The 27,540-nt window shown below is 38.1% G+C and overlaps 1 protein-coding gene across 4 annotated transcripts in view; it reads left to right on the top strand.

The window, feature by feature from the left end:
* The window catches only part of MIGA1 (mitoguardin 1), a 106,154-nt gene that overhangs the window by 51,113 nt on the left and 27,501 nt on the right, over positions 1–27,540 (top strand). For all 4 annotated transcript variants that reach the window (XM_047871463.1, XM_047871462.1, XM_047871461.1 and 1 more), the window contains one exon: positions 19,168–19,268. In XM_047871463.1, the coding sequence (XP_047727419.1) occupies positions 19,168–19,268 (101 nt within the window). The remainder of the gene's footprint in view (positions 1–19,167; positions 19,269–27,540) is intronic.

Below are 27,540 nucleotides of genomic sequence, written 5' to 3'. Positions count from 1 at the left end.
CTTGTAGGCAGCATCTAGATGGTCTTACTTTTTTATCTATTGTCATACTACATCTCTTGATTGGAGCATTTAGTCCATTTACATGCAAAGTAATTATTGATAGGTATGTACTTAACTGCCATTTTGTTACTTGTCTTATGGTTGTTTTTGCAGGTCTTCTCTGTTCCTTTCTCTCTTACTCTTTTCTCTCATGGTTTTCTGGTTTTATTTAGTGATACACTAGGATTCTTTTCTCTCTCTCTTTTTTTTTTTTACATGTATTTTACTGGCTTTTGATTTGTGGTTACTGTGTGCATGTGGTTACATGCATATAGCAGTCTGTATTAGGTTGATAATCACTTTTGTTTGAACACATTTTTTACTCCTGTCCCCCAACATTCTAGATATGTGGTGTCATACTTTACATCCTTTTATTTTGTGAATCTCTTGACTGATTTTTATAGATATACTTAATTTTACTGCTTTTGTGATTTCTACTTTTCTTACTCCTGCTCATGGTCTTTTCTTTCCACTCAAGAAGCCCCCTTTAACATTTCCTGTAGGTCTGGTTTAGTGGTCATGGATTCCCTTAATTTTTGTTTTTTCTGGGAAATTCTTTATCTCTCCTATTATGAATGATAGCCTTTCTGCATAGAGTATTCTTGGCTACAGATTTTTTCATTCATCATTTTGAATATAAAACATGGCAGTCCCTCCTGCAAAGTTTTTTTTTTTATTTTTTCTTTTTAATTTATATCCAAATTAGTTAGCATATAGTGAAACAATGATTTCAGGAGTAGATTCCTTAGTGCCCCTTACCCATTTAGCCCATCGGCCCACACATAACCCATCCAGTAACCCTCAGTTTGTTCTCCATATTTATGAGTCTCTTATGTTTTGTCCCCCTCCCTGTTTTTGTATTCTTTTTGCTTCCCTACCCTTATGTTCATCTGTTTTGTCTCTTAAAGTCCTCATATGAGTGAAGTCATGTTATTTGTCTTTCTCTGACTAATTTCACTTAGCATAATACCCTCCAGTTCCATCCACGTAGTTGCAAATGGCAAGATTTCATTCTTTTTGATTGCCGAGTAATACTCCATTGTGTATATATGTGTGTGTATATATATATACATATATATATATATATATATACCACATCTTCTTTATCCATTCATCCATCGATGGACATTTGGGCTCTTTCCATACTTTGGCTATTGTTTATAGTGCTGCTATAAACATTGGGGTGCATGTGTCCCTTCGAAATAGCACACTTGTATCCCTTGGATAAATACCTAGTAGTGCAATTGCTGGGTTGTAGAGTAGTTCTATTTTTAGTTTTTTTGAGAAACCTCTACACTGTTTTCAAGTGGCTGCACCAGTTTGCATTCCCACCAACGACGCAAAAGAGATCCTCTTCCCTTGCATCCTCGCCAACATCTGTTGTTGCCTGAGTTGTTAACGTTAGCCATTCTGACAGGTGTGGTTTTGATTTGTATTTCCCTGATGATGAGTGAGGTTGAGCATTTTTTTTCATGTGTCAGCCATCTGGATGTCTTCTTTGGAGTGTCTATTTCTGTCTTTTGCCCATTTCTTCACTGGGTTATTTGTTTTTTGGGTGTTGAGTTTGAGAAGTTCTTTATAGATTTTGGATACAAACCCTTTATCTGATATGTCGTTTGTAAATATCTTCTCCCATTCTGTCAGTTGCCTTTTAGTTTTGCTGATTGTTTCCTTTGCTGTGCAGAAGCTTTTTATTTTGATGAGGTCCCAATAGTTCATTTTTGCTTTTGTTTCCCTTGCCTCTGGAGACGTGTTGAGTAAGAAGTTGCTGCGGCCAGGGTCAAAGAGGTTGTTGCCTGCTTTCTCCTCAAGGATTTTGATGGCTTCCTGTCTTACATTTAGGTCTTTCATCCATTTTGAGCTTATTTTTGTATATGGTGTAAGAAAGTGGTCCAGGTTCATTCTTCTGCATGTCGCTGTCCAGTTTTCCCAGCACCACTTGCTGAAGAGACTGTCTTTATTCCATTGGATATTCTTTCCTGCTTTGTCAAAGATTGGTTGGCCATACATTTGTGGGTCCATTTCTGGGTTCTCTATTCTGTTCCATTGATCTGAGTGTCTGTTCTTGTGCCAGTACCATACTGTCTTGATGATTACAACTTTGTAGTATAGCTTGAAGTCCGGGATTGTGATGCCTCTTGCTTTCGTTTTCTTTTTCAAGATTGCTTTGGCTATTCGGGGTCTTTTCTGATTCCATACAAATTTTAGGATTATTTGTTCTAGCTCTGTGAAAAATGTTGGTGGTATTTTGATAGGGATTGCATTGAATATGTAGATTGCTTTGGATAGTATTGACTCCTCCTGCAAAGTTTTTGATGAATAATTAGCTGCTAGCTGTATGGAGTTGCTTTGTATAACTTTTATTTTCTCTTGCTACTTTATTTTTATTTATTTTAAATGTTTATTTATTTTTGAGAGAGAGAGAGAGAGAGAGAGAGAGAGAGAGAGAGAGAGAGCGAGCACGAGCAGGGGAGGAGCAGAGAAAGAGGGAGACACAGAATCCGAAACAGGCTCCAGGCTCCGAGCTGTCAGCACAGAGCCCGACGCGGGGCTCGAAGTCACAAACCGCGAGATCATGACCTGAGCTGAAGCCGGATGCTCAACCGACTGAGCCACCCAGGCGCCCCTATCTTGCTACTTTAAAAATTCTCTCTTTATCTCTACCTTTTGCCATTTTAATTACCATGTGTCTTGGTGTGGGCCTCTGCCTCTTGGATCTGGATGTCTGCTTCCTTCTCCAGATTCCAGAAGTTTTCAGCTATTATTTCTTCAGATAAATTTTCTCTCCCCTTTTTTGCTCTCTTCTCCTTCTGGGATCCCTATAATGCAGATATTATTACATTTGATGATGTCTCTTAGTTCCCTTAGTTTACTTTCATTTTTTATTGTTTTTTTTCTCTCTTTTGTTCAGTTTGATGGTTTTCCATTCTTCTATCTTCCAGGTTGCTGATCCATTCTTCTGCTTCCTGTAGTCTATTCTTTATTCCATGTAGTATATTTAAAAAAAATTTTTTTTATGTTTTTATTTTTGAGAGAGAAACAGAGTGCAAGTGGGGGAGGGGCAGAGAGACAGGGAGACAGAATCTGAAGCAGGCTCCAGGCTCTGAGCTGTCAGCGCAGAGCCTGATGCGGGGCTTGAACCCACGGACTGTGAGATCATGACCTGAGCCAAAGTTAGATGCGCAATCAACTGAGCTCCCCAGGGGCCCCCCATGTAGTATATTTTTAATTTCAGTTATTGAGTTCTTCATCTTTGGTTTTTTTTAATGTTTTCTTTTTCTTTGTTTAGGGTCTCAATGAGGTCCTCCACTCTTTCTCAAGTCCAATGAATATCTTTATGACCATTACTTTAAATTCTCTATCAAGTGTATTACTTATCTCTGTTTCATTTAACTCATTTGCTGTGACTTTGTCCTTTTCTTTCATTTGGGACATATTCCTCTGTCTCCTCATTTTGTCTAACTCTCTGTGTCTGTCTCTATGTGTTAAGAAAGTCAGCTTTGTTTTCTACTGTTAAAAGTAGTGGCCTCATGAAGATGCCCTGTAATGCCCTGCAGTGCAATGTCTCCTGTTCACCAGAGCCTGGTGCTTCAGTGGTGTCTCTTATGTGTGTTTCATGTACCCTGCTATTGTGCCTAGGCCACTTTTGCCTTCAGTCCAGTTGTCTGAAGTGACTCTCTTTACCTGTCATAGGCAGGGCTTGGTTCCTGTGTTGCTAGTGGGCCAGTCTGTGGCCACTTTGCGCTTGAGTTGGGTCAGACCAGGCTTTTGCCAGAGATGCAGTAGCACCAAATTGCAGGGTGCTTTCCCTGTGTTGTGTGCTGAAAAGCTTTTGTTGTTAGGTGGGACCTGCAGTCAGACCCTGTGTCTGTCCCCAGCTGGGATAGCAGTTAGACTGGTGTGTGTTGTTATCTTGTCCTCTTCCAAGGCAGGAGTGTGCTGGCCCCTTTCTGGGCTGCTTGCACACTGGCAGGCTTTTGGCACCACTTCGGATACACTCTGGCCAAGGGCCATTATAGGGGGTAGGTCCGCAGGAGAATGCAGGGGTGGGGATGGGGTGTTAGCAAGGTTTGTGCAGGTCTGCTTGGGAGGGAACCTGGAGGTGCAGAGAAAACTGTTTGGGCTAGCAGCACTGGAGGGGTGGATCTGCAGATGAGTGTTGGCCGGGTCACACTGTTAGCAAGCTAGGTAGAGCTTGTTCAGGCTGTTAGGCACAGCATCCTTGTATCTAGGCTGTGCGGCAGGGGAGGGAAATGATACCTGCCAACTCTTTATTCTTGGAGAAGTCTCCCAAAGATTCCTGCCTCTCCAGCACATGCCCTCAAATTAGTAAAAAACAAAACAAAACAAAACAAAACAAAACAAAAACCACCTGTACACCCCAGGTGTTTTTCACATTGCTGTGGCTTCCCCCCCCCCGCCCCCCCCCCCCCCCCACGTTGCTGCTTCTATGCTGTATCTCATCAGGACTATTTTTTGTGGACTCTGTAAGAGTGGAGACTCAGTTTCCTATGTTCCAGTTCCAGGTGTGGAGCCCCACTGATTGTAAGAACTCATGAAGTTAGGTCCCTCTGGTTTTCAAAGCCAAACGTGTTGGAGATTCATCTTTCCAGTGCCTGAGGTACCTGGGGTGGGGGTCTGCTCCTCTCCCCTATTTGCACCTGCTGTGTCCCTCCCACATACAATTTTTGGGTCCATTTGGCTCCTGACCATGTCTCTGCCCTACTCCTGTCTTTGGAGTGGCCTTTCTCTACATTTAGCTATGAAGAGTCTGTTCTGCTAGTGTGTGGTCATTTTCTGGGTTACTTACATTGATGTGGGTGTTATCTAGGTGTATTTGTGGGAGGAAGTGAGCCTAGGATCTATTCTACAGTCTTCTCCAGAAGTTCTCTGAAGCTTTGCTTTTTATATTTAGATGTTTAATCTGCTAGGAGCTGATTTTTTAAAAAAATATTTATTTTTGATAGAGGGAGAGAAAGAGAGAGCTAGAGCACATGACTGGGAGAGGGGCAGAGAGAGGGGAACAGAGGATCAGAAGAGGGCTCTGCTGGCAGCAGAGAGCCCAATGCAGGGCTTGAACTCACAAACCCTGAGATTATTACCAGAGCTGAAGTCAGAGGCTCAACTGACAGAGTCATCCAGGTACCCCAATTTAAATCTATGTTATTACTTTTTTTTTTTTTAACATTTGGATAACTAGTTGCCTCAGCACCATTTAATGAATAATATATCCTTTTCTCACTCTTCTTTTAAAATTTTATTTTTAATTTACATCCAAGTTAGTATATAGTGCAATAATGATTTCAGGAGTAGATTCCAGTGATTCATCCCCTATGTATAACACCCAGTGCTCATCCCAAGTGTCTTCCTTAATGCCCCTTACCTATTTAGCCCATCCCCCTACCCACAGCCCCTTCAGCAACCCTCAGTTTGTCTCTGTATTTGAGTCTCTTATGTTTTGTCCTCCTCCTTGTTTTTATATTCTTTTTGCTTCCTTTCCCTTATGTTCATCTCTTTTGTATCTTAAATTCCTCATATTAGTGAAGTCATATGATATTTGTCTTTCTCTGACTTATTTCGTTTAGCATAATACCTTCTAGTTCCATTCTCGTTGTTGCAAATGGCAAGATTTCATGCTTTTTGATTGCCGAGTAATTCTCCGTTTTATGTGTGTGTGTGTGTGTGTGTGTGTGTGTGTGTGTGTGTGTATACACACACACACATACACGTCATGTGTATATATATGTATATATATATACACATGTGTATATATATGTAGTGTGTATATATATATATATATATATATATATATGATGTGTATATATATATATATATACACACCACATCTTCTTTATCCATTCATCCGTTGGTGGACATTTGGGCTCTTTCCATACTTTGGCTGTTGTCAATAGAGCTGCTATAAACATTGGGGAGTGTGTGTCCCTTTGAAACAGCACACCTGTATCCCTTGGATAAATACTTAGTAGTGTAATTGCTGGGTAGGGTATTCTATTTTTAACTTTTTGAGGAACCTCCATACTGTTTTCCAGAGCTTTTTCTCACTGATTTGAAATGTCCCTCTCATGTGTGAGGTTGTCTTACATGTATGTCATTTGTGGACCCTGTTGCTAGTCTGTTTGTTCCTGCATTGGTTTCACGGTGTCTTCATTACTGTAGCTTTATATAGTTTTATTATGAGCCTTGACACCTGGCAGCATGAGTCCATTCACTGTGTTCTTTTTTAAGAATTGCCTTTGCTATTCTTAGCCCTTTGCTTTTCCATGTGAAGTTTAGGACACCTTGTAAGTTTCATGAAAACCTTAAGTTTCATGAAAACATCTCTTGGGATTTTGGTTATTGCCTTGCATTTATAGGTCAGCTTGTGGGAGAATTTAGTTTTCATAAGTTAATGTCTCCATCTAGAAACATGGTATGGTTTTTCATTTATTTAAGTCTTTTATGTCTTTCATAACTTTTTATATTTTCCTTCATAAAGGTCTTACATATTTTTATTCCTAGGGCCCTTACAGTTTAGTTGTCATTGTACATAGTACATTTTTAAAATTTACATTTTCTGATTTTTTATTGTCAATATCTAAAATGTTACCGAAAGGGGCACCTGGGTGGCTCAATCGGTTAAGCGTTCAACTTTGGCTCAGGTCATGATCTCACAGTTTGTGGGTTCAAGCCCCATGTCAGGTTCTGTGCTGACGGTTCAGAGCCTGGAGCCTCCTTCAGATTCTGTGTCTCCCTCTCTCTCTGCCCCTCTCCTGCTTGTGCTCTGTCTCTCTCAAAAATAATAATAAACATTAAAAAATAAATAAGATGTTACTGATAGCTTATATTTGAATATTCTCAGCAATTATTATTTCTGCCTCCAGTAACTTGTTATAGGTTCTTTTGGAATTTTTATCTAGAACATATACCTGTGGATGATAACATGTTTTTTATTTTTCTTTCTTTTCAACACTTATGCTTTCTTTTCTTTTCTTCTTCCTCTGCCCTCCTCCACCCGCCACCCCCCACATCTACTGCTTTAGGTAGATTCTTATGGTTCTTTTTACCTCTGAAGAGAGCTATGTAGAAAGGACTACAGGTTAGCTGTCCCACCACACAGAATCAAGGACTGTGTAGCAGTCTCTACCCTGTTGCTGTAGCCTTCTGATGAAGTACAGGAGTGTTGATGGCAGGGACTCATGAAGACCTGAAGGCAAATGATTGCTTAAAAATCAGCTTGGTACAGGGGCTGCCTGGGTGGCTCAGTTGGTTAAGCGTCCGACCTTTGGTTTCAGTTCAGGTTATGATCTCACAGTTTATGAGTTCAAGCCCCGTGTTGGGCTCTGCGCTGACAGCACGGAGCCTACTTGGGATTCTCTCTCCCTCTCTCTCTGCCCCTCTCCTGCTCTCTCTGTCTCAAAATAAATAAACTTAAATTAAAAAAAAAAAAAACTTGGTACTATTTATTTAACTTTACTTTTTGCCTTATATGTGATTAGATAGATAAGTAAGGGCTCAAGTCCCAGTCTTCAGGATGCCTGTGGTATGATTGTCCAGTTAAGACTTATTCTTATGAAGCAATTAGAAAGCAATATAGGTTAGTATATACCTCAAGACTGAGCTACTCTATAAGATTCAGAGTCTAAACTCCTTCCACAAAGCACGAGATCCTTCTTTTAACTTTCCTTCCCGCCTCCATTCTTTTCTGTACTTCCCAACTGAAGTGCCCTCAACCTGTTTAAGAGTCTAAGATAAGAAGTTGAAAGTAAACAGATCTGGTTTGGGACATGTGTTTATCTTTAGTTATCTGCTGTTGTTTTTTTTTGCTAAAATGTCTGAACATCTTTTAAATTCATTTGGAAACCCATATTTGTATCATGAATACAGGTAAGAAGATATATACAGTACTGCGTGACTGTATTATTTTTCCTTTTAAGGAAATAATTTTGTAAACTTTGAAGAGTGGCTATAAATGGATGATAGATTCACAAATATTTGTTGTATTTTTATTCAAAATACACATCTGTGCTACATACATAATCTTTGTACATATCAGATATTGTACAGTTAGAGTATATTTATCTTTCATATTAACAGAAATTTGTGTTATTATCTGAATTATTTTGGGAAAAATTAGACTTTGGTTGGTTCCAGCAACTAGTGAGAAGTTGGGAGAATATGGGATTAAAACCTAACACCTCGGAATGATTTATACTTTGGGAGATTTCTGTTATCATTTTATCATCATATCATGCAGGGTATGCATCATTACATGGTTTGGTAGTGTATTTCAGTAATGGTACATTCAAGATTAAGATTACTTTGGTTAGGCTATTGGGGCCGTACTAAATTGCTGAATTTAATACCAGTGTAAAAATAAATTGATTAACAACAAATGAAGCTTGCTTACAGTTTCTTGGGGACATGATTTAGTTGATGTGGTTTACAGAAATTAAGTTCAAGCTTGTTAATCTACACTTTATTTAGATTTCTCTTAAAATTAATTGGGCTTCATAGTTTGTTTGCTTACATTTTCTATAAAGAATAGTATGTATTTGCAATAGCTGTATTAGCAGGCAACTCTGAAGCCACAAGTTTGATAAATACTGTTTTTTTGGCTGAGCAGAGGACTTTGAGATTCTTTCATACTGATGTGTAGGAACAAATTTAGCCCTTAAAAACAAACCAAGAATTTTTATAGTTTTACAGTATTGCTTTGCATATTTCAGATACATGTTTAGTCCTCATTATAATCTATTTTTTGAACAGAATGAATTCATAAAATCTTAGGTCTCTAATATTTATTTAGCAAACATTTGATCGCCTAATATATGTCAGACATGTTATAAGGCATTGGAAAGACTAGGATGAAGGACATTTCATCCTTGTTTTTCGGCAACACAGAGACTAGTTTTGCAGCGAGGTAGGCATTAAAAATTACATAGCACAGGGGTGCCTGGGTGACCCACTCAGTTAAGCATCCAACTTCAGCTCAGGTAACGAATCTCTCGTTTCGTGGGTTCAAGCCCCGCATTGGACTCTTTGCTGGCGGCTCAGAGCCTGGAGCCTGCTTCAGATTCTGCACCCCTTCCCTGCCCCGCTCATGTTCTGTCTCTGTCTCTGTCTCTCAAAAATAAATAAACATTAAAAAAAATAATTAAAAAAATGAAAATTATATAGCACAGTGGAGTGAGTGGTATAATAATGTGTTTAGAAAGTGCTATAGAAACACCAAAGAAAAGCCTAAATTATTCCTCAAGGAAGGCTTCATATGCGTGACACTTGAAGAAAGGTGATCCATCAGGAAGATAATTGAGAAAGGGGCACTTCAGGCGGAGCAAACAACATGGATCAAGGTGTAGACTGGAGCCTGTTATGTCTCGGAAATACAACATGTAGGGGAGTGGTGAGAAGTGAATCAAGACAGGTGGGCAGGAGATAAATCGTGAAAGTTCTTGTTTTTGTACTTTTAGGCAAAAGGGAGCCACTGAGAATTATAAGAAGTCATAATCAAATTTATGTGTTTGGAGGAGATTGTGGAAGTGTTGAGTAGTAAAATTTAAATATTTTATCCGTCTTTCTGCTCTCTTATGCTGAGGATTTCATTGAGAGAGTGACATATCCTGTAAGGGAAAATTAGAGGTTTTTCCAGCTTAGTACTGTCTGCACAAATTCCCTGGCAGAGAATAAAGTGGGACCTCCTGACCACTAGAGAGATGTTATTCTTCTTTTTTGATAAGCAGCCAGATAGAACATTTAGCAATATTGAAAGAGCTTGGCAGCAAGAGGAAATACCTCAACCTATCATCTTGAGTCAAATGTCAGACAACACAGAATTGATGCTCTAAGACCTTGTCCTTTTCCTCTGCAGAATCACTGTGGTCAGAGGATAAACTCCCTGAGGGTTTATTTTTAGGGAGTGACATGAATTACACGCTTAATTTGTATAATCAGGCTTCTAAATATACAGAGTACAAATTGCAGAACATATAAGAAATTGGGCTTAGTAATTTCCTCCTATGTATTAAGGCTCACAATCTTAATTTCAAAGTGTTTAATAATACTACAAACTGGTATTATATATGTAAGTCAAAATCGGCTCAGAGATTAAAGCAGTGTAATGAAAATCTTTGGGTGCCAGAAACAAGAGAAATAACCTGCTACTTGCCTTTGCCTCTTTTGTATTCAAGTTACATCTTATCAGCTTGGATTTCTAAGTCTAACACTTCACTAACTGGAGACCTTTGTGTGATTTAGAAAAAGGCCCATGTAGCCCTTTGGAAAGGGCACTTTTGAGATAAGAAAAAGGTTCACCTTCCTCCTAGAAGATGCAGGCCCAGGATATGGGCTGACTTGTCCCACTGGTCAGTGGCCTTTGTGTGGTGTACAGAGTGACCAATTCTTGCTAGTGACCCTATTAAAGTCTCTCGAACTGCAGACCTAACCTTAATTACTTTTTGTTTCACTTTGGGTTATCCAGTCATTTCTTTCTTCTTAAAAAAAAAAAAAAAAAAGATAAAAAGTGCTGTTACTCCTTTCTCTTTCCTTCTATTACTTGTTTTGCATTGGCAGCTGTATTTCCCAGTTAGGAATCACTGTTGCTATATTGGGCAGACATGCCATATAAAACGTTTTGATAAATAGAGAAAGCCAGAGACAACTGTTACGGAAATATCTTTTGGGTAGATCAATGGTATCAGGCTGTTTTTGTACATGTATGTATTTCACATAGTTAAAACTGCGTAAATCATAACACATCAAGAACTGATCAGTTTTTTCTCTTGTTTCATTGTAACTCGTCACTATTAAGGTACATTGAGGGAAAAATCAAGAAAATATCTCTTAGTTCTTTTACTTTCTGAAATTATGATGGTTCAAATTTTTGTATTCGACTTTTTTCTGTCTCATACTATAGCATTTTAAAACAAACCAAAATAAAAAACTGTTTGCAGTATAGATGGGGCAGGTAGCTGCACCCTTCAGTAGCTCAGCTGGTAGAGCAGAGGACTGTAGACTCGATGGGGCAGGTAGTCATGTAAGATGGACAAAGAGCAGCAGGAGTCTTCTAGATTTCTTAATTATTGTAACAGATTATAGCAGACTGTTTGGAAAATAGCTTGTCAGCAGCAGGAACTTCTCCACTTTCCGTAAAACCACAGAAAAGACAAGGTTCCAAATCATATTTAGGTTGCTAAAAATCATCTGGAGAATAGCTGCTGACATAGAAGTCAGATGACATTAGACATTTGGCAGCCTTCCTCTTCTTACTGGTGTTACAAAATCCACAGTGGACTTTAAAAGAAGAGTGGCATCTTTGGAATCTCCACTAGGATCTGCTGAGGTTAAAATAGACGTGATGGCTTCTAAGCGACAGAAAATAGAATGTGTCTAAGGATGGCAAAAGTGAGACCTGTAGAAAACCCATTTGGATTGGTTTAGAGAAATAGATACAGGCCTGAAGTTCAAGTTCCAAGGTTGAAGTGTCTCTTTGTGTTTTCTCTTTGTTTTTGTTTTTTTAACTTTCAAGCAAACTCTGCTTTGAAAAAAAAATACGTGAATTATGAGATTGTGAAAGAAGGAGCAAGGCTTGAATCCAGTCAGATTTTTGGCCTAAAATGTATGACTGTTGTGTTAAAAGTAAACATCATACCTTTATTATCCTTCCAAAGAAGAACATAGTTTATGTCTATGCATGAATGTTTTAAAAAGTTCTGGGTGATTGAGATAGGTAAAGAGCAATGTCTTAAAAAGTTTTAGACTTGGGGCGCCAGGCTGGCTCAGTTAGTAGAGCATGCTATTCTTTTCTTTTTTTTAAGTTTATTTTTTGAGAGAGAGAGAGTGTGGGGTAGAGGCAGACAGAGAGGGAGAGAGAGAGAATCCCAAGCTGTTCTGCACTTGTCAACATGGAGCCTGAAGTGAGGCTCGAACTCATGAACCGTGAGATCATGATCTGATCCGAAATCAGGAGTCAAATGCTTAACTGAATGAGCCACCCAGACTCCCCTAGAGCATGCTACTCTTAATCTCAGGCTCATGAGTTCAAGTCCCACATTGGGCATAGAGCCTACTTTAAATTAAATTAAATTAAATTAAATTAAATTAAATTATAATAAAAGTTTTAGGTTTACTATTTAAAAAGGTTAAGAAAAGGGGCACCTGGCTGGCTCAGTAGGTAAAGCATGCAACTCTTTATTGCATTGTGAGTTTAAGCCCCATTTTGGGCATAGAGCCTATTAGAAAAATAAAAGAGAGGAAGAAAAAGAACTACTCTCTTGAGAGCCAGTGTGGTAACATTCAGCATTTTTTTTTTTTGGCATATATTTTTTATATTTAGTCCCCCAATTATATGGAAAGCGTTCTTTTTAAAAAAGTTTGTTTATTTGTTTGTTTAGAGAGTGCAGGAGAGGGGCAGAGAATGAGGGAGAGAGAATCCCAAGCAAGGTCAGCACTGTCAGCACATAGCCCTATGCGGGGCTCAAGCTCATGAACTGTGAAATCATGACTGAGTGCTGAAACCAAGAGCTGTACTCTTTTTTTTTTTTTTTTTTTTTTTTAGTGTGGTCATGGCATCTTTATTTTATTTTATTTTATTTTTTTTCTGAAATTTATTGACAAATTGGTTTCCATACAACACCCAGTGCTCATCCCAAAAGGTGCCCTCCTCAGTACCCATCACCCACCCTCTCCTCCCTCCCACCCCCAAAGAGCTGTACTCTTAATTGACTGAGCCACCCAGGTGCCCCTGGAAAGCATTCTTTTAGGCACATCTAAGGTTAAAGATTAGGCATTATGGGGCATAAGCTGCATATTTTAAGTTTATAAGAAAGTATCATAAATTTAATTAATTTAGAGCCACGTATTGGAAAAATAAGAATTTTAACAGGCCTCTGAAAACATGTAAAGGTAATGTAACAGGTAAAATGATCCAGATGAAATATATGAGAGGCCTTTTAAAAATAGGGATTTTCATGTCTTGGTTATGGTCACTTGGTGTAACAAGTTTTATTTAGTTTATATCAACAAATATTGAAGTGTTTACAGTGTGTTCAATGCTCTATTAAGAACTATAGGAACTACCAGGAAAAAAAATGAAAGGAAAAAAAAAGATGAGAAAGTCCATGAATGATTGTTACATTCAGGCAATAGTAATAGTTAAATAAAAATTCAGATAGTGTATCGAATTGTACATACTTTTTTTTTTTACATAATATTATGAATAGGTAACAATTGTTGAACACTTACTTTACATGTATTAACTCATTTAATCCTTACACAACTCTATGAGGTAGATTTTACTCCCATTTTTCAAGTGAGAACACTGAGGAATGGAGAAAATAAATCATTCAAGCAGTCTGGCTCCAGAGCCCACACTTTTGCTGTACTGCCTTATATAGAAGCAAAAAATTAGATAATTTTTGGAGGATACTTACAGGTGGTAGTACTTGAGTTGCATTGTAAAACCACATGTATTCTGGGTAGCATGGGGCAAGAGCACAGAAGGAAAAATTTGTGTGTTGGAGAAGATGCAGGAGGAACTAAAGGCTTGATAAAGAATATATGTGGCAATAGTAATAGCAGTGAAAAATTATTTAGCACTTACTATGTACAAAGAACTATGCCTCCATAAATCTCTCACTTAATCCTTACGACAATTCTGTGAAATCAATATTGTTATTCCTAGTTTACCTTAATAACAAGTAGCAAAGCTGGGATCAGAATTGGGATCCAGATGCTATGTTAACTGGCTGACTCGAAATCTCAAGCTTTTACCCATTGCATTACTATGGCAAGTGGGTGTATAGTGAATAGTACAGTATATAATATAGTGTAAGTATAATGGTTTAGTATAATATGTAGGAATGTATATATAGTATATGATAAAGTATACTATATGGCATAGACTATATGTTATATAATTCTAGTATGATAATATATAATATACAGTATAATATAACATGTAGTACAGCATAAAGTTGAGGAGTCTTTTATTAATTAATAGAAAAGAATATTAGATAGGTAGGGTGAACAGAGATTATGGAAGTCTTTGAAAACCAGACAAGGAGCTGTTGAAGATTTTGACTGGAGAATAGCTTTTTTGTTGTTGTTCTAGTTACAATAAAGCATTCTTATACATAATTAGGCTATACATACTTATACATACTTATACATAATTAGTCTAACAGTTACACATATTAAATGCAATAGTCTCTGAAAGCATTTAGCAGAATAGCTTGGGTACTACTTTTAGTCACTCAAAACATGTGAGTTGAGTCTGAATCCTGTAGAGCTTGTAAACTCTTTGCACTCTAGATAAGATATGAGAAAGGAATGCCCGAATAGTACTGTCCAATAGCAATATAATGTGACAAATGTAACTTTAAATTTTCTAGTAAATACATGAAAAAATAAAATGAAAGAGGTGAAATTAATTTTAGTAATATATTTTTCTTAAACCTAGTTTATATTAAAAAGATTTTATATATTTTGGTACCAAGTTTTCAAAATCCATTGTGTATTTTACACTTACAGCACATCTCAGTTCTGAGTAGCCACATTTCATGCGCTCAGTAGACACACATGGCTAATGGCTACTATGTTGGACACCACAGCTCCATAGTTTCATAGCGTGGAATCTGGTGTCAGATGACTTCTTTTGAATCCTGCCATTCCATTTCTTAACTGTGTGAGTATGGACCATTACTTAACATTTCTGTACCTCAGCTTCTTCATATGTATGATGAAAAAAAAGAAGAGTACCTACCTCAAAGGATTATTGTGAGAATTATGCGATAATGTATGTAAAGCATGTAACTTGGTTTCTGGCAAGTAGTAAGTGCGAATAAATGTATGTTGCTTTCATCATACTTTTATTGTCATTAAATAGTAAGCATCTCTTAGTTTCCATGTCTTCTTCCTGCAGATAGTTGATTATCCCCACCAAAACATTCCTACTTAAAATCCTAAACCAATGACTAAATAGCAAAGAAAGATGGGTAAACTAGGAGGAAAAAGGTCGTGAGTGGTATATGCATGGCATTAGAGTCTCCCACAACTACTGGTATTCCACTATGGGGTGCAGATAGATTGTTTTGATTTGCTAGTATACTTAACAGACTCATCAGATCTTTTGACTTTTTGAACTTAGCATCCCCTATCAGGGAATAAAATTCACGTTTAATAATTCACAGCTTAACTGCCAATGTTGAAATACTTCATTGTCTTTTCTGCTGTCAGCCATTTGGGGCCAACATACATAGATATATTGTTTCCTCTCCTTCTATGTAAACCCTTAGAGGAAAGTGTTCAAAACAAAACAGTGATTTATCTCACTCTCTTGTGTAACTATCATGTAGATCAAAAAATAAAACATTGCTGGGGTGTATGGTTGGCTCAGTTGGTGGAGCATATGACTCTTGATCTTGCTTGGGATTGTGAGTTTGAGCCTTATGTTGGGTATACAGATTACTTAAAAAAAAATAAAATCTTTGAAAAAATAAAAATAAAAAATAAAACATTGCCAACTCCCTAGAAGGTTCCTTGTACCTGGTCCTAATCAACACCCCTCTCCCCATTCCTAAAACTAACCATTGTCCTGATGCTCATGCTAATTACTTCCTGGCTTTTCTTATTTGCCCAACTAAGTGTAGTCCTGATCACTGTAGTTTAGTTTTGCTTGTTTTTGAATTTTATGTGAATGAAATCATACATATAATTCTTTACTCAACATGTGAGGTTTATCTTTATTCTTGCATATAACAGCAATTCATTCACTTTCATTGTTGTATACTTATTTCATTGTTTGAATATATCCCAGTTTGTGTATTCTATGGTAGGAGAACAACTGTGGTTTTTTTTTCCTAGTTTGGAGTTGTTGTAAGCAATGTTGTTATGAATATTCTTATGCATATAAGCATGCACTTCTGTAAAAAAACACCTAAGGGTAGAATTGCTTGTCACAGAAAATACAGTCTTGAACTTTCATTATACTATCAAATTCTCCAAAGTGGTTCTACTATTTGACATTTCTACCACGGGTATGTGAGTTTTCAATACTATACATCTTTAACAAAAAATTGCCATTTTTTCCAACTCATATCATTCTGGTAAGTGTGTAATGATTGTGTGTGTGTGTGTGTGTGTGTGTGTGTGTGTGTGTGTGTTTTCTGCTAAGAAAAATTTGGTAAGAAGTTTCTGAAAATACTGACTAAAATGAAACCTTTGGTTTTCAGTTTTCCATGCTGTCACAGTCTTTCAGTACTACAATCAAGAATTTATACTTTTTAGAAAGAGTATTTTATCTTTATTTTAAGTTTATTTTGAGAGAGGGAGAGAATGCAGAGAGAAAGGGAGAGAGAGAATCCCAAGCAGGCTCTGTACTAATAGCAGGGCTCAAACCCATGAACTGAACCGTGAGATCATGACCTGAGCTGAAATCAAGAGTCAGACACTCAGGTGAAAGAGTATTTTAAATTTTCATTTGATTCATGAAAGCAAGTAGTTTGAGATATTACTCAGTATTCTTTATTCATGCTTTTTATTGGCTTATCTAAAAAACAGATGTATTGTTTCTCTTCATAATTTAAGCTGCCATTCCAGGAAATATAACAATTACTGAATTGAGAGGTATGGTCTGTGATTTACGAAATTAGATTTAATGAATAAATCTTTCCAGTTCCTCTGAGCCATTTTTCTTTGTTAGATTTTTTTTTTTTTTTTTTTTTTTTTTTTTTTTTTGAGTAAAGTACTGGCTGGTTACTGTTGAGTGATGTAAAACAGACTTAACAGCCCATGGGTATGTCTGAAAGGTAAAGTGACATAAGATAAATGTCTGTTCGACTCTGAAAATAGCAAAAGTCATATGGAACCAAGATTTAACTTAATTGACTTATAATTTAACCCACTTTAAAAGTGGTTTGGCATAATGAAAACTGTACTGTGGTTTCTTTTTGCATAATTAATACTAACAATGGAAAAATAACAAGATAGATAAAGGTGTGAAAGTTGTAAATGCCAGTTCAGTTTTGTGTGTACAAATAAGTTTGTATTTGTGTGTGCAGTTTTTAAAATCACATATACACTAAAAAGAGAATAATGGGAATTTTTCTGGATAATTGAGTGTCCAAAAATACCAGTCTTATAGCTGTTTATAAGTGCAAAACCAATTATGTTGTTTTGTTCTCCAGTTCAATGAAAAAATTTAAATTTCCAAACGAATGTATTTGGAAAATAGAATAGTTTAACCTCTGATTGTGTTCCATTAGTCATTTAGTAGTGGAAGGATTTTAAGCTGTGAAGTTAGGCACTTTAAAATGATTGATGTAACCTTCATCTGAAAACAATTATAATTTAAACTTGGAATATAAATGGTTAAATTGTCAAATATGGGCCCACTAAATATAAAGGAGGGGAAAAATACGCTTTGTGTATGGTTATTCTTGATACCTAATAAGAATGAGCCTTGTACCAAGTATGGCTTGTTAGCTTTTCTGCGTGGTTTAGAGTTTGGAATATAAATTGGTTGCAATCCTTCTGAGTTGAAAATAAATTAATGGTTTCCCTTTAAAAAAAAACAAAACTACTCTTCCTGTATAGAATCACAAATGTTTGTGTTTTCTGGTACTTGAGGGTTTTAAACAGGACTTGGAAAATTTCTGGTAAAGGTAATGAATTTAGTTTGGGGAAAAAAGATGGAATAGAAATTTGGATGAATGAAAGCCAAAAAGAGATTCCTGCTTCCTTTTTTTTTTTTTTTTTTTTTTTAAGAGAGACAGAGAGAGTGCAGTTGGGGAAGGGGCAGAAGTAGAGGGAGAGGGGCACCTGGGTGGCTCAATTGGTTGGGTCTCCAACTCTTGATTTCAGCTCAGGTCATGGTCTGCCTGTTGGTGACCTTGAACCCCACATGGGGCTCCTCACTTACAGGGGGTGCAGAGCCTGCTTGGGATTCTCTCGCTCCCTCTCTCTGCCCCTCCCCCACTTGCACACACATGCACATGGCTGTACACTCTCTCTCACAAATAAACTTAAAAAAAAAAGGAGAGGGAGGGAAAGAATCCCAAGTAGTGTCTGGTGCCCTGCTCAGAGCCTGACACAAGGCTTCATCTTACTAACTATGAGATCATGACCTGAGCCGAAATCAAGAGTCAGATGCTTAACCACCTGAGCCACTCAGGCGCCCCTCTGGTTCTTTTTTAAAGAAGATAAAGTTTCTGACAAATTTAGCAGATAGAGACTCAATATGAAAAATCAGTGTATATTTTGTTCTTTGCTTTTTCATACTTGTGATAAATTTTAAAGCATATCAGTTGTTTGCTACAATATAGATACATCTGTAAGCAAGTACAGTATTTATTTGAAAATTACAGATTCCTGATGATAGTATGTGAAGGTATTGGTACCCACATTCAAATGCCCCATGTGTTAACAGGTAGACTGTCTTGGCATGGCCAGATTAACCATTCGCCAATGTATTTAAACTTTTTCAGCCCTTATAATCGAGACAGTTGTATTTGACCTTCAAGTAACCAGAGTAAACATCAGCCCTGATTGTTTTTGGCCTTTGACATAGGCCTTAAGGACTGAAGAATAAGTTCTTCATGAATTGTTTTAATTGATCAGTTTATCACAAGTAACTGAACAGACAACATTTCATGCTAATAATTCATTTAATTTGAATAAACTTACCAGTTCTCACAACTTGGTCAAGGCCATTTGCAACTAATTTGCTCTGTTTCAGCTATCTTTGGTATGTGCTGATTTTACAGCATGTCATAGATAATCCAGCTCTAGTTATTATTTACCAGTTTAAAATATTACATATTCAAAAGCTTTTTAAATCTGATAGTAAGTTTAATTAATTCCCTTTTAAAGTAAAAATGTCTGCTTTATAGCACTTTTTCCTCTGCTCAGCAGCATTTCAGAATCACTTAAACAGTGAATACACTTTGAGAATCTTATCAAATTATATACCATTGGTTTGTATTTATTTTCTTTTAGGTTTCAGCCTAAATAAAGATGGAAAGAAGGAAGGGAAGGAAGGGAGAGAGGAAGAAAGAGAAAGAAAAGACAGGCATAGTATAGAATGTCAATGAGAAGGAATATCAATTTCTTCACTTTTCTTCTTTTACTTTTAAGATAAAGATACAGATGTCACCATGAAGGGGAATGTGGATGAATTTGGCCTGCGAGACACCTTGAGCGTCGCATCAACTGATTCCTTTGCTTCAGTAGCAGAGGTAGGACTGAGAATTAATTCCTCATTTTTTGTCACCTAGAGAGTACAGTTTTGCCATGTGCTGAATATCAGTTGCCATTTATGTAGCATCTACTATGTGGTAGATACCAGCCTACAAAGATGAATCTAAAATGAACGTGAGTTTAGCAAGGGAGCTTATAGTCATTTTAGAGAGGTGAACATGTAAACACATATTTTAGAGGGGTGCTGTCGTATTCTGTGGATTATGGGTGAGTCATATAAGTATCTTCATAGAAAGTAATATAATCAGAATTTTTAAAAATGTTTAGATTCCTTAGCTTAGAAATCATACTTTTAGATAATTTTTTTCAAGAAGGTGATCAAAGATTTCTTTATAAAAATAATCACTATGTGATTTTAACAATAATGAAAAACTGGAACTATTCTAATGCCAAATTACAGTGCATACGTAATTTGAAATATTGTACTGCCAAAAACGTATTTCCATTTACTTTTTTTTATATATATAATTTATTGTCAAATTGGTTTCCATACAACACCCAGTCCTCATCCCAACAGGTGCCCTCCTCAATGCCCATCACCCCCTTTTCCCTCTCCCCCACCCCTCATCAACCCTCAGTTTGTTCTCAGTATTTAAGAGTCTCTTATGGTTTGCCTCCTTCCCTCTCTGTAACTTGTTTTTTCCCCCTTCCGCTCCCCTCCCTGGTCTTCTGTTAAGTTTCTCAGGATCCACATATGAGTGAAAATATATGGTATCTGTCTTTCTCTGCCTGACTTATTTCACTTAGCATAATACTCTCCAGTTCCATCCACGTTGCTACAAATGGCCAGATTTCATTCTTTCCTATTGCCAAATAGTATTCCATTGTATATATAAACCACATCTTCTTTAAAAAAAAATTTTTTTTTGATGTTTTATTTATTTTTGAGAGAGAGAGAGAGAGACAGAGCACGAGCGGGGAAGGAGCAGAGAGAGAGGGAGACACAGAATCTGAAACAGGCTTCAGGCTCTGAGCTGTCAGCACAGAGCCTGATGTGGGGCTCGAACTCACAAACCGTGAGATCATGACCTGAGCCGAAGCTGGACCCTCAACCGACTGAGCCACCCAGACACCCCATAAACCACATCTTCTTTATCCATTTGTCAGTTGATGGACATTTAGGCTCTTTCCATAATTTGGCTATTGTTGAAAGTGCTGCTATAAACATTGGGTTACAAACGCCCCCATGCATCAGCACTCCTGTATCCCTTGGGTAAATTCCTAGCAGTGCTATTGCTAGGTCACAGAATAGATCTATTTTTTAATTTTTTGAGGAAGCTCCACACTGTTTTCCAGAGAGGCTACACCAGTTTGCATTCCCACCAACAGTGCAAGAGTGTTCCCTGTTTCCATTTATTTTTAATGACATGGGAATGTATGTTAAATGAGAAGTGTGGTATATAAGGCTTTATATAGAGAGTATGATTGTAATTTAGTAATAAGAGAACAGAAAACATGTATGTAGTATATTGTATAAGTGTTTAGGCAGACAAAGAAGAGGTTAAATATAAATACACCAACGTGTAAACAATGGTGATCAGTGAATTATAAATTTATGGGCAGTTTGTTTTCTACTGAGATTTAAATTTTGTATCAAAAGAGAATGCTTGGGGCGCCTGGGTGGCGCAGTCGGTTAAGCGGCCGACTTCAGCCAGGTCACGATCTCGCGGTCCATGAGTTCAAGCCCCGCGTCAGGCTCTGGGCTGATGGCTCAGAGCCTGGAGCCTGTTTCCGATTCTGTGTCTCCCTCTCTCTCTGCCTCTCCCCCATTCATGCTCTGTCTCTCTCTGTCCCAAAAATAAATAAACGTTGAAAAAAAAATTAAAAAAAAAAAAAAAAAAAAAGAATGCTTGCAGGGGCGTCTGTGTGGCCCAGGTGGTTAAGCGACCAACACGTGGTTTCAGCTCAGGTCATGATCTCACGGTTCATGGGATCCAGCCCCACATCAGGCTCTAGGCTAGCAGCATGGAGCCTGCCTGAGATTCTCTCTCCTCTCTCTGCACCTGCCCCCTTCTCTCTCTCTCTCTCAAAATAAACATTAAAACAATTTCTTAAAAAAAAGAATACTTGCAGAGTGCACATCTTTTTATACTTTTTTTCTGCTTAAAGTAACTTTAAAAATCACATATGCCCAATTTTATCTTAGAATAATTTTATGTTTATGGTAGATTTTGGATATTAATGCTGTCTTTTTTCGTATAAATAGTATCACACATCTGTAATTCATGCTGTAGTGTGGAAAGCTGTAGATATTCTAATACTCTGTACCCTAAGCCTTGATTCTGCCTTTTTAATGTTTATTTGTTCTTGAGAGAGAGAGAGAGAGAGAGAGACAGAGCACGAGTGGGGGAGGGGCAGAGAGGGGGGGGGGACACAGAATCTGGAGCAGGCTGTTAGCACAGAGCCCGATGTGGGCCTGGACTGACGAACCACAAGATCATGACCTGAACTGAAGTGGGACGCTTAACGACTGAGCCATCCAGGTGCCCCTGATTCTGCCTTTTTTAAAGCTGTGGTGATCATGATCTTTATTCTTCTCAATATTTTTCTTTTATATATATTTTAGCTATTGCTTACAGTAGTATCTCCTGAATTATTTACATTTTAACTTATATTTTTATATTTATAAAATAAATATATTTATGTTTGCAATAAAAAGAATTTTGTAAAATTCTTTTCCAGCTTTATTGAAATATAATTGACATATAATGTATAAATTTAAGGTGTATAATGTGATGATTTGATACACATATATTGTGAAATAATTACCACAGTAAGATTAGTTAATATGTCCATCACCTCACAGGATTATGTGTGTGTGTGGGGGGGTGAGAATATTTAAGATTTACTCTCTTAGCAACTTTCCAGTATATAATATAGTATTGTTAACTGTAGTTGCCATGCTCTGCATTAGATTCTCGACTTTTTCATCTTCTCACTGGAAGTTTTTACCCTTTGACCAACATCTCCCCATTTCCCTCACCCCTCAGCCCCTGGCAACCACCAATATACTCTCTGTTTCTACGTGTTTAGCTTTTTCAGATTCCACATGTAAATGATAGAATGCAGTATTTGTCTTTCTCTGATTTATTTCACTTAACATAATGCCGTTAAGGTCCATCCATATTGTTGCAAATGGCAGGATTTCCTTCTCTACCATGGGTGAATAATATACTTTTGTGGCTCAAACCCATGAACCGTGAGATCATGAGCTGAAATTAAAAGTCGGACACCCAACTGGCTGAGCCACCCAGATGCCCTGGATCTTACATTTAACCATTCTGTCACTCTGTCTTTTGATTGGAGGGTTAAATCCATTTGCTTTCTTAGTAATTATTGATAGGTATGTACTTACTGTCATTTTGTTACTTGTTTTATGGTTGTTTTGTAGTTCTCTGTTCCTTTCTCTTTTCTCTCAAGGATTGCTGGTTTTATTTAGTGATATACTTGGATTCCATTCTCTTTATTTTTTGCATATGTATTACTGGTTTCTGATTTGTGGTTACCATTAGTTTTGTAATAACATGCATATAGCAGTCTATATTAAGTTGATGGTCATTAAAGTTTAACCCATTCTTTACTTCTCTCTCCCTCGCCCCCTGCAACATTTTAGGTAGATGGTGTCATGGTTTATATTCTTTTATTTTGTGAGTCCCTTGACTGATTTTTATAGATATATTTATTTGTACTGCTTTTGTGCTCCCTACTTTTCTTACTCCTGCATATGGTCTTTCCACTTAAAGAGCCCCCTTTAATATTTCTTGTAGGGCTGGTTTAGTAGTCATGAATTCCTTTTAACTTTTGTTTTTCTAGGAAACTCTTTATTTCTCCTTCTATTCTGAATGATAGCCTTGCTGGGTCGAGTATTCTTGGTTGCAGAGCTTTTTTTTTTTTTTTTTTCTTTCAGCGCTTTGAATATATCATGGTTCTCCCTCCAGCCTGCAAAGTTTCTGGCACAAAAAATCAGCCGATAGCCATTTGGGGTTTCCCTTGTATGTAACTATTTTATTTTCTCTTGCTGCTTTAAAAATTCTCTCTTTATCTCTACTTTTTGCCATTTTAATTACTATGTGTCTTGATGTGGGCCTCCTTAGGTTGATCTTGGGTTGGGGGCTCTCTGTGCCTCTTGGATCTGACTGCTTCCTTCCCCAGATTCCGGAATTTTCAGCTATTATTTCTTCAAATATATTTTCTGCCCTTTCCCCCCACCCCTTCTCCTTCTGGGATCCTTACAGTGTGAATGTTATTAAGCTTGATGGTGTTGGCTGAGTTCCTTTAGTCTGTTTTCATTTATTATTGTTATTTTTCCTCTCTCCTGTTCAGCTTGATGGCTTTCCATCATTCTGTCTTCCAGGTCACTGATTTGTTCTTCTGCTTCCTGTAATCCTGTATTTATTCCATCTAATGTTTTTTGGGGGAAGGGGAGAGAGAGAGAGACCATGTGCATGTGAGCGGAAGAGGGAGAGAGAATCTCAAACAGGCTCCTCACCCAGTGGGGAGCCCAGTGTGAGGCTTGATCTCATGACTGTGAGATCATGACCTGAGCTGAAATCAAGAATTGGACACCCAACTGACTGAGCCACTCAGGCCCCCCCATCTAGTATATTTTTAATTTCGATTATGGAGTTCTTCATCTCTGATTGATTCTTTTTTATGTTTTCTATTTGTTTTTTGAGGGTCTCAGTGAGGTCTTCCACTCTCTCTCAAGTCCAGTGAGTGTCTTTATGGCCATTACTTTAAATTCTTTATCAGGCATATTACTTATCTCTATTTTATTTAGCTCACTTACTGTGATTTTGTCCTGTTCTTTCATTTGGTACATATTCCTCTGTATCTTCATTTTGTCTAATTCTCTATGTCTAGTTTTATGTATAAGTCAGCTCTATCTCCTGAGTAGTGGGCCTATTTTGTATGGAACCACAAAAGACCCTGAATAGCCAAAGTAATATTGAAGAAGAAAACCAAAGAGGGAGGCATCACAATCCCAGACTCAGCCTCTACTACAAAGCAGACACGTATTGGCACAAAAACAGACACGTAGACCAATGGCATAGAATAGAGAATCCAGAATTGGACCCACAAATGTATGGCCAACTAATCTTTGACTAAGCAGGAAAGAACATCCAATGGAAAAAAGACAGTCTCTTTAGCAAATGGTGCTAGGAGAACTGGATAGCAACATGCTATGAATGAAACTAGGCCACCGTCTTACACCATACACAAAAATAAACTCAGAATGGATGAAAGACCTAAATGTGAGATAGGAAACTATCAAAACCCTAGAGGAGAAAGCAGGCAACAACCTCTTTGACCTCAGCCGCAGCAATTTCTTACTTGACACATCTCCAAAGACAAGGGAATTAAAAGCAAAAATGAACTATTAGTACCTCATCAAGATAAAAAGCTTCTGCACTGCAAAGGAAACAGTCAACAAAACTAAAAGGCAACGGATGGAATGGGAAAGTGACATTTGCAAATGACGTATCAGATAAAGGGCTAGTATCCAAAATCTATAAAGAATTTACCAAACTCCACACCTGAAAAACAAATAATCCAGTGAAGAAATGGGCAGAGGACATGAATAGACACTTTTCCAAAGAAGACATCCAGATGGCCAACAGACACATGAAACGATGCTCAACGTCACTCCTCATCAGGGAAATACAAATCAAAAGCACACTGATATACCACCTCACACTGGTCAGAGTGGCTAAAATGAACAAATCAGGAGACTATAGATGCTGACGAGGATGTGGAGAAATGGGAACCCTCTTGCACTGTTGGTGGGAATGCAGACTGGTGCAACCACTCGGAAAACAGTATGGAGGTGCTTCAAAAAATTAAAAATAGAACTACCCTGTGACCCAGCAATAGTACTACTAGGAATTTACCCAAGGGATACAGGAGTGCTGATTATAGGGGCACATGTACCCCAACATTTATAGCAGCGCTTTCAACAATAGCCAAATTATGGAAAAAACTTAAATGTCCATCAAATGATGAATGGATAAAGAAGACGTGGTTTATATATACAATGGAATACTACTTGGCAATGAGAAAGAATTAAATCATGCCATTTGCAGCAACTTGGGTGGAACTGGAAGATACTATGCTGAGTGAAATAAGTCAGTCAGAGAAGGACAGATACCATATTTTTCACTCATGTGGATCTTGAGAAACTTAACAGAAGACCATGTGGGAAGTGACAGGGGAAAAAAAATAGTTACAAACAGAGAGGGAAGGAGGCACACCACAAGAGACTCTTAAATACAGAGAACAAACTGAGGGTGGGTGGCAGGGGCAGGGGGAGAGGGGAAATGGGTGATGGGCATTGAGGAGGGCACTTGTCGGGATGAGCACTGGGTGTTGTATGTAAGCCAATTTGACAATAAATTATATTTAAAAAAAAAAGAAACTGAAAAACAACAACAACAACAACAACAACAAAGTAGTGGGCTTATGAAGAAGAGGTTCTGTAGTGCCCTGTAATGCAGTGTTCCCTGTTGACCAGAACCTGGTGCTTCAGGAGTGTCTCCTATGTGTATTGCTAGTGCTCTGCTGTTGCGGGTAAGCCTCTGTTGCCTTCAGTCCAGTTGTCTGATGTGGCTGTCTTTGCCTGTTATGGGCAGGGTTTGGTCCCTAAGTTGTTAGTGGGCCAGTCTGGGGCCTTGGGCTTGAGTTGGGTCAGACCAGGTGTTTGCCAGAGATACAGTAGCACTGAACTGCAGGGCACTTTCCCTGTGTTGTCCTCTGAGAAATTTTCACTATTGGGTAGGTCCTGTAGTCAGACCTGATGTCTGTCCCCATCCCATGCTGGAGCCACATTCAGACTGTTACATGTGCTTTTTTCCCCCCCTTCTCCTGGAGCTAGAGTCACTTTGGAGTGGTGCTGGCCCCTGTCAGGGCTGCTTGCAGACTGCCAGGCTCATGGCATCACTTTGGATGGACTCCATTCAAGTGCATATTGGAGGGGATAGGACCCAGGAGAACACAGGGTCAGAGTGGTGTGTTAGCAATGTTTGTGCAGGTCTGCTATGAGAAGAGACTTGGAGGAAGACCTTGTTGGAGAGGATGTGTCTGCAGGAGAATGCCAGGGCAGGGTACACTGTTAGCAAGTTGTTGTGGAATACTGGTGCTTCACTGGTTACTGCAGGTGTCCATGTGTCTAGGCTGGGTGGTGGGAAAGGGGAATTGTGCCTGCCAGCTCCTTTGTTTCTTGAGAATTCTCCCAAAGACTGCTGCCCCTCCAGCACATGCTCTGAGATTAGTAAACAAATCTCCCTCCCGGATACTCCAGGCATTTTTCAAAGTGCTGCTTCTATGCAGTATCTCAGTGGGCTGTTTATTGTGCTGTCTCTTTAAGGGTGAGGACTCAGTTTGCTGTTTCCTTCTGGCTCATATAGACCCAAGTTGCAGGTGTTAAGCTCTGCCAACAGTAAGAACTTGTGAAATGTGGACCAAAGCCACTGGTTGTTTTACTCTGAAGGTTTAGGTGGCTTGGGTGTTGGGTGTGAGGATCTTTTTCTCTCCCTTGTCCGTGTTGGTGGTATCCCTACATCTCATGAACAGTCCTGTGAGTCCATTTATCTCCTGACTGCTTCTCTACCCCTCCTACCCATTTTGATGTGGCCTTGTCTCTACATTTAGCTGCAGAGAGTTTGTTTTGCCAGTCTTCAGTCATTTTTTGGGTTATTTACACTGATGTGGGTATTATCTATTTGTATCCCTGGGATGAAGTAAACATAGGATCTTCTTACCCTGCCATGTTCCTCTTAATTTTTCTTTCTGATTGATTGCTGTGAGTGTACAGAAATGCAACTAATTTTTATATCTTGCCTTTGTATCCTGCAACTTTATCAAATTTGTTTATTAGTTCTGGGGCGCCTGGGTGGCTCAGTCCGTTGAGTGTCCAACTTTGGCTCAGGTCATGATCTCACAGCTCATGAGTTCGAGCCCCACGTCGGGCTCTGTGCTGACAGCTCGGAGCCTGGAGCCTGCTTCGGATTATGTGCCTCCCTCTCTCTCTGCCCCAACCCACTCGCATTCTGTCTTGGTCTCTCTCAAAAATAAATAAACATTAAAAAATTTTTTTCAATTAAAAAATTGTTTATTCTAACAGTTTTTGGTAATCTTTTAAGATTTTCTATTTTATTTAAGTTTTTTTTTAAACGTTTATTTTTTTTTAATTTTTTTTTAACATTTCATTTTTGAAAGGCAGAGAGACAGAGCACAAATGGGAGAGGGGCAGAG

Source organism: Prionailurus viverrinus, chromosome C1 (genome assembly GCF_022837055.1).
Source record: "Prionailurus viverrinus isolate Anna chromosome C1, UM_Priviv_1.0, whole genome shotgun sequence".
Taxonomy (NCBI): domain Eukaryota; kingdom Metazoa; phylum Chordata; class Mammalia; order Carnivora; family Felidae; genus Prionailurus; species Prionailurus viverrinus.
This window is presented reverse-complemented; position numbering and strand designations above follow the sequence as displayed.